Here is an 8,095-nt window from a genome sequence, read left to right on the forward strand (position 1 = left end):
TGTGTGACCACAAGAGAGAGAAAGATTAATATAATTGGAAACCATGACATGTCAAGAAAAAATTATAAAATCGTTTATATTTAAATAATATTTATTGAGACGAATCTAACAACATTATGCACGACTATGTTTTTTCTTAAGTATAAATCACAAAAGGGTGTCAAAAAAGTTTGTGTGAATAGCATCCAAAATCTATTGTGTCATGTAAATAAGAATTGAGGAAGTAAAACCATTTGATTGAAATTCATGGTATAATTTAAGTTTTTTTTTATTATTATATTAACCTATAATTTTATTTTGTGAAGCGATAGGTTTGCGGCATAGGAAGAAAAAGCCTCATCAAAAAAATTCACATTAAAAATCTCTCAAAACTTGGTACGTAAACATAAAATAACTTACTCTCGTAGGGAATAGTATTTATGAGTTCGATCAAAATGGTATTTTTTTAGATTCTAACAAATTAAATACTCCGTACTCGTGGTATATGAATTAAGCTGGTAAATTGTCATGAAAAGACATTTGAACTTGATTTGGCTTCTTCTCATTTTCTATTTCCATTGAAGTATTTTTGTAATAACAGGTATAGAGTATCAGCTGTGCAGCACCTGATATTACTCCGACACCATTTGGGATCTGTAATACGAAAGTACAATAATCAAGTTGAAACATACTAAAACAGAAAGTGTAAAGACCATTATTAAACGGAGATAGTATAACACGTTGTAGAAAAATAAACAATACGGAGTAGCATATATATATATATATATATTTTTTGTTTAATAGGTAAGAAGAAGGGACCCTAACTGAACCAGCACCTAGCACAGGTGAACCAGCCCAGCTCCGCAGGTCATCGCTTGAGCCACTCCTAAGCATTTCGCAGTTGATGGGGCTTGAACTTGTGACCTCCAAGTCACAAGGTGAGTTCCCCACCAACTTCACCAACTTATGTTGGTTAACGGAGTAGCATATATAGCCGGAATGAGTTTACAAGTAATTAGTACGTACTACGTAGTATACTATATACATTATACGTACAAGTATTAGGGAAATTGACTTACAAGGATCCATTGGTCAAGGGGAAGAAAAGCATAAGTTGTCCATATAACCCCATTAGCAAAATTGCCAACTGAAAGCCAAAAAGGCATGTATTTCACACTCTTGCTCTTAATCACTTTGCCCTGTCCAAAATAGTCGACCATTATGTGTTGATTCAACCATGAAATATTAAATTGTAAATGGGAATTGTTGGAAATTATATTTAAATTTCAGATTTGATCCTAATTTCATCTATACAAATGAAATGTAACGGCGGGAGAGAGATTGAGCAACAACCAAAAATTAAACAAAAATCGGAATAGGCAAGAGAATTAAACGACGAACAAAAAGAGGAATCAATTTTTTTGACTAAAAAAAAATTGGAATTCTAAAAGGGCCATGTGAAACTCAAGTTTTCTTTTAAATTGACTTATTATTAAATAGGACACTATAGTATATATGGGTTGGTCATGACAATTGACAATTCATTTATTTAAATGAGTTAAACATGTTTTTGGGTTGGGTTTGGATTTGGTCAATTTTTTCCTACAAAATTTTGTATAAGGTGATCTTGCGAAAAAAACCACATTGATGTCATATAAGTTAAGCAATATAATCAAGTAATTAAGTACCAAAATCAATTAGTTAAACAATAAAACTAATTAGTTAAGTATTAGAACTAATTAATTAAGCAATTAAAGTGATCTTTTCGATAAGGCGGTCTTATATAAAAAAATTCGAATTTTTCTGGCTACACTTAAATAAGTGTACTAAGTTACTAACCTAATAAAGCTAATTAAATACTACGTAGAAATTAAAAAAAGTGCATACCATAATGGTGAGGGGTGAAACATACATTCCAAGACAAAATATAACGCAAAGAATGCCAACGAAGAAAGTCCTCTTTTGTGTTGTATGGAAACATAACATTGTGATTGTAGCCACAATCGCCATGAATCCTATTTCTACTGCGATCCATCGGAGAACCTTCAACTGAACATTAATCATGAAATTTCCAATTAAATAAAGAAAACCTTGAACAATTATTCTCATATTTCTTTTTCAAAACATTAGAAGTTTAAAAAAACTGGTATATATAAATTAAATCAGCCCGACCAATCAGTTCCGATTTAATCATTATTATAAACTGGTATAATAATGATTGCAATACATATTACTCCGTACATTTATTTTTATATTTCACATCATCTCTTCATTTTCATATCTCGTGCCAGGCCATTATCTATGTCATTTTCACATACCAAACAATTAAGCTATAACACAAACACGTTACATGTTAAATCGATCTTTTTAGTCGGCTTAGGCTACCTGATTCATTAGTATTATTATTGCATGCGTTAAATTACATAATAAGTTGGTTTGCTGTTATCAAGTACGTACAATATATGCACGTTACGTAGTTACTGTACTTACTTACAGCCGTTACTTGTAATATAGAGCATCAACTTTAGGTCAGCCTTGAGACAAGGAATAATTATGCTTCACTGTACTTTTCTAAAACAAGTTTTTCAATACAAAAATAATGTTAAATACGTTATACGGGTCTGGATCGTATCCGTCATTGAGAGGGAGTCCACTTAACAAGTCCAACAGATGTTCCACCTTAAAACCATATGGCAATGAAGGGACCTCACACTTGGCCTTATTAAATGTTTAACTCTCTTCTCTTTTATCAATATGGGACTCTCACACGTGATGTTTCATGGGTCAGATCTTAACACTTCCCCTCACGTGTGAGGTCCCTTTTCAATATGGGTCACATGTGATGTTTCATGGGTCGTCAGAGTGTCTTTATCACTACCCCTCACATGGATCCTGTTCAGTTGGCCCGGAATACAGTACAGTAAGATTTCAGCTGTGGGCCTGACTCTGGTACCATGTTAAATACGGGTCTGGGCCGCACCCGTCATCAAGAGAGAGTCCACTTAACAAGTCCAAAGGAGGTTCCACCTTAAAACCATATGGCAATAAGGGGAGTTGCCCCTTGGCCTTATTAAATGTTTAACTCTCTTCTCTTTTATCAATATACTCTCACACGTGATGTTTCATGGGTCAGATCTTAACACTTGATTTGATATTTATGACTAACCTGGCATGTATACCATAATTGTGTGCATGAGCTAGTTAGCTGTAGACCTTTGCTATTGTGCGGGTTAAAATCGAGTTGGATGATAAAATGACTTTTTAATAGATCGATATTGGATGGGTCAATAACGGACTGATAATTGACGTGTCAATAAACGAGCAAGAATAATGGAAAAATGAGCCATATGTGAATACAATTCAATATTGTACACAGATATACACACAATTATTTATATCCTATTTTAGTTTTCAAAATCATTGTGTTATAGTTTGACCTTACATTGACCATGTCTAACAAAGACTATGTCCAATAAAACTCCTTACGCAATAAAAATAATATTAATTACGGAGTAGACCATAACCATATACCATTGGGCTACCATATCCAACAACTAGGTCTATCTAAGGCCTATGTGATATGATCGTGTATTCGTGTATGCAATGAGTGCAGCATATTGACTATGACTAGAGGTGGCAAAAGCTAACACATGCAACAGTTATGGCCGTTTAACAAAACCCGAATCAGACACGACTGGTTTTGGATCTTCTAGAGTTCTAAAATAACTCTACGAGGTAGAATTTGAGCATATCAACTATTAAATGAAAAAGCAATACTTCATATATTATCTTTCCAAAATCCTAATTTTTCACATATAATAAATGAAGTAAGGTAGAGTTAGTTACGTACCCGGCCATGCTTATCTGCATAGATGATGAAAATAAGAAGATAGAAGATCTGAAAAGCAAAGCCAATTGCATTGGTTGAAATAACAACAAGGCTTTTTGGATGGACAAATGGCATTGCATAAAACACCCACAGCATGCAATTCATTGTCGTCGCTAAGTATGGGTCTCCCTTATATTCCTCCACCGATTTTTTCTTGTATATTTCTATAAACGTCGGCCTGTTCATATTAAATACACAAAAATCTAGTATTAATATTATTTCACTTTATTTTTAAGTTATTTTAATTTTATTCATAACTTATTTGAATATAACTAAATTTAATTAAAATTGTACATATAACATATACATGAATAGCCTCTACTTTAACTTGTTGAATGTCTTTTATTTCTGGAATTATTTTGGAATAAGTTGAATAGAATGAGCCGAGTTAGATAATTTGGGAAAAAAAATTGATATTTTTTATAATTGTTACCAAATGCAATTATAACTAAAAGGATATAATAAGTTTTAATAAGTTCAAAAAATTTAATTGTTTTAAAAAATTCAAAAAGTTTAATTAAGTTAAACTCGGGTCAACAGGAAAGGTTTTTATTTTTTATCCTTAAGCTTTTCTTATTTTACAAATTTCGTTGTAGGGGAAAAATTTGAACTTACATTGGTGAGGCAAAGAGGAAGACGGAAATAACATTTCCTGCCATACGAAAAACATATCAAGTCAAGGAAAAAAAGAAATTATACAAAGGGACCGATGAAGAAAACGAATTAATTATGTTAAGACAAACTGTATCATCAATTTCTAGAATTTATAAGTTAGTTATATTTTAGAAACAAGGTAAAAGAAATATTAATTCTTATCATATATTATAAAGGCATTAAGATGTTTGTCTAGCATTTTCTCATGATAGGCTATCAATCTATTTTATACGTCTAAAGCCCTGTTCTGTAGAGATGAACTGAACTGAACTGAATGCTCCTGAACTGAACTGAACTGAACTGCCAAATAAGTCCTAAAACTGAAATTAAGCCAACAAAAACAGGGCCTAACTCTTAATCAATTTGGTTTCTATATAAATGTTTAATTAACCTTATTCCTTTAGTTTTAAATTATTTAAATATAAGAAGCAAGATTAACAATATCTAATTAGAAGCTAAAATTAAAATTGACAATTTTATACAATTTTATACAGTTACTCGTGCATATAAAACTAGTTATTAATAAGTGATCCTTAATACAGAGTATTGGTTTAAAACCATTTTGAAAAACTTAAGCAAAGAATTAAAAAAAAGCTGTAGAGAAAATCTGAAAGATGGGATCGAGTTTGATTAAGCTTACCTATGACACCAACAACGTTCCTTGTGATAAGTAGAGAGTGCTTCATCTTCTATGACAGAGGAAATAGCTATTGATGATTAGAAAGTACGAACTACTAGTAAGAGAAGTACGGAGTATATGCTTTGTATTTTAAATTGTAAGAAAAATAATAGTACGTGTACACAAATGGTCCCATGGTCTAGTGGTCAGGACACCAGACTCTGAATCTGGTAACCCGAGTTCAAGTCTCGGTGGGACCTAATTTTTTTGCATCAAAAAATAAAAAAGACACTAGTACGTCTGTACGTGTAAGCTCAACTTCAAAAGCTAGATATGCACTATGTTGACCTATTTTTAAATGAACATAGTCCAAATTCATAAATATGTGGGGTATCGTTTATCTCAAAGAGTATATAGTAATGAACATATAGTTCAAATATTAAAAAAACATAAGTAAATTTGCCAAAAAAGATCTTTTAAAACACATATAATTTTTCTTTTGTAAAATCACACCTTAATCCTTTTTGTGAAAGACAATTTAAGGGAAGTTTCCGCCATTGATTGATCTTTTCCGGCAATTGAGAAGCACGTGTGGCTTCATTTTGAAACGTTTTCAACAAAATGCATTGTTAAAGTGATGTTTATTTTGGTAGTGCTCAATTTTGTTATATTGTGTCGAGTTTAAGGGAAGTTGTTTCGTTTCCACTAAACATACTCGTTTTCACAAGTTAACATGTACAATGAAGTCACACCTGCTACTCACGTGTAAGTCAATGGCTGAAAAAGCTCAGTCAATGCCGGAAACTTTCTCTTGGTTGTCTTTCGCCAAAAAAATAAATTAATTAAGATGTGTTTTTTCAAAAAAATTATATAAGGTTCTTTCTCGCAAAATTTGGGCTATAAAAGGTATTTTTTGGCAAATTTACCAAGAACATATAATATAATACCCCAGTTGTACGTGTATATTGAAATCCATCTCCATGTTCATTAGGTGCTCATTGTATTTCAGAGTGTATAATCCAAATTGTCAGGGGCGAAGCCAGATCTTTGTATAAGGGGGGCCGAAATTTTGTATAGTAGTACTTGTCTAATTCCCTAAAATAGAATACATTTCAATAATCAATTCAACTATTTTTTTGTTGTTGTTTATTACACTAAAATATAAATTGAACGAAAATTCTTAATATTTGAAGATACAAACACTAAAATACTTGGACACCATTGTAGACACCTACTTTTGTCCCCGTTCCCGCAAGGGAAAGGTTCGATGATGAAAGCATAAAAACTCCACTTGACAACCCATCTCCTATAAAATAAACGAATCTCGATTCCCCATTTCATTTCACCCGAAACCTGCTATTTATGGAAACCTGCTAAAAATAGTAATTGCCGTAAAAGGTAGCTTCTAAAAGTGGCAAAACATAAAGGATAGAAACCTGTCAGAATTAGGTGTTGCATTCCAACATAAATCCTAAATGAGATAGAAAACTGCGAGAATCTTATTCCTAATATGATTCGGAAATAAGAGTTACGTATTAATCGAAATCCTAACGAGCCTAGAGTTCGTAACGGGCCCAGACGCATTCCGTCATGAAATTGATACGCGCTAAAAGACTCGAATTAATCTCAAACTCTCCCGATTCTAGGAATCCGAATCTGACAAAGAAACGGCCCAAACAGCAATTTCAACGCCCAGCCCTGGGCGCTGAAATTGCCAGGATCCTATTTTCAACGCCCAGAGCTGGGCGCCGAAATCTTTGACGCCCAGAGCTGGGCGCTGAAAGTACCTGGGTACGTGTTTTTTCCTAACTCTTTGCGGATTAGAACTCTGCAATTCTATCTTTCCACGAACTCTTCCCTATAAATAGGCCCCTAGTTTCGACGTGAAACAACACACAACAACACATAATATATTCTGAGTATTGACTCTAAACCCCTTAGCCTAAGCCTCTCGCTGCGAAACTGTTCACGCGTTCTGTCGCAATCGATCCATAAATCGAACAGAACGTATCCTGTCCCATAATTGAGATTCGTTAAATAAAAAGGAGAAACGGCGAAGTCAAAGTGGTTAGTTTTCTGAGAACCGTGACGCACCTCTCAAGGGTGCGTCGTAACGTGTCCCTTTTCGATGATTTAACTGCTTTCCTCGCCCTTTTTATGAACTGTTAAACTAACCTAATCTGAATGTTCTATCACGCCTAACAAATATAATATTTTTGGGAAATCGGATTATCATGCTAGGTCCCTTAATGCTATTTAAATCAGATAATCACGATAGAATTAGTATTACATGTTGCATATTGTTAAAATCAACTCAGATTAGTTTAATAGTTAACGCATGTCCCTTCAATTATTTATGCTGAGCTAGTAAGGATATCCTGCCTCTGGAGTTATCGACGAGCGAATTACTCCTCTCGGTAGTTACAGTCCCCCGAACCCTAAATCTCTACCTTGCGGGTGTATATTGAGAGATCCCCACACCAGGGATCACAAGGGAACCTACGGTCGTCGTGGTCAAACATAATTGCACTCCCTTTATGTCACGATAACCGGGTTTTGTCAGTTTTTCTCATTGTCGTTAAAAACTGAATGGCGACTCCTATATTACTAGTCAATTGGGTGTATACTCACAGGAAATCCAATTACACTTGATTGAATAAAAAGAATCGTCACACCCACGAGGGACAAGGTCACGCATTAGCCTCGCGCTTTTTCGACCCCCTCACAGTGGCGACTCCACTGGGGATAGTGAAGGAAATACTCGTGCTTGTAGGTAATCAAAATAGCCGAAGGGTGAAACGATCCTACCCCGCGTTGATTTCCCCATCAAGTTGGGACGACCTGAAAATCAGCATATTAATGTGAACGGGCAGAACATCATAACGAATCTCGGCTCCCTCGGGAGTTGGGACTAAGGATACCTTTTTTCGCCAATAGGGGGGTGCATACGCCGC

The 8,095-nt window shown here is 34.3% G+C and overlaps 1 protein-coding gene and 1 non-coding gene across 2 annotated transcripts; one reads left to right on the forward strand and one right to left on the reverse strand.

The window, feature by feature from the left end:
• Positions 1–379: 379 nt before the first annotated feature.
• On the reverse strand, positions 380–5,261 carry LOC110796692 (bidirectional sugar transporter SWEET4). The gene is made up of 6 exons (XM_022001768.2): positions 5,163–5,261; positions 4,484–4,520; positions 3,830–4,046; positions 1,867–2,028; positions 1,059–1,178; positions 380–633 (listed from the first exon to the last, which is right to left on the reverse strand). The coding sequence occupies exons 1-6, from the start codon at positions 5,206–5,208 to the stop codon at positions 490–492; spliced, it is 726 nt and encodes a 241-aa protein (XP_021857460.1). The 5' UTR covers positions 5,209–5,261; the 3' UTR covers positions 380–489.
• A 68-nt stretch (positions 5,262–5,329) lies between these two features.
• Positions 5,330–5,401, forward strand: TRNAQ-CUG (transfer RNA glutamine (anticodon CUG)). Its single transcript has one exon. It is a non-coding gene; the product is annotated as a tRNA-Gln (tRNA).
• Positions 5,402–8,095: the final 2,694 nt, after the last annotated feature.

The sequence above is a fragment of the Spinacia oleracea genome, chromosome 1 (assembly GCF_020520425.1).
Source record: "Spinacia oleracea cultivar Varoflay chromosome 1, BTI_SOV_V1, whole genome shotgun sequence".
Classification (NCBI taxonomy): domain Eukaryota; kingdom Viridiplantae; phylum Streptophyta; class Magnoliopsida; order Caryophyllales; family Amaranthaceae; genus Spinacia; species Spinacia oleracea.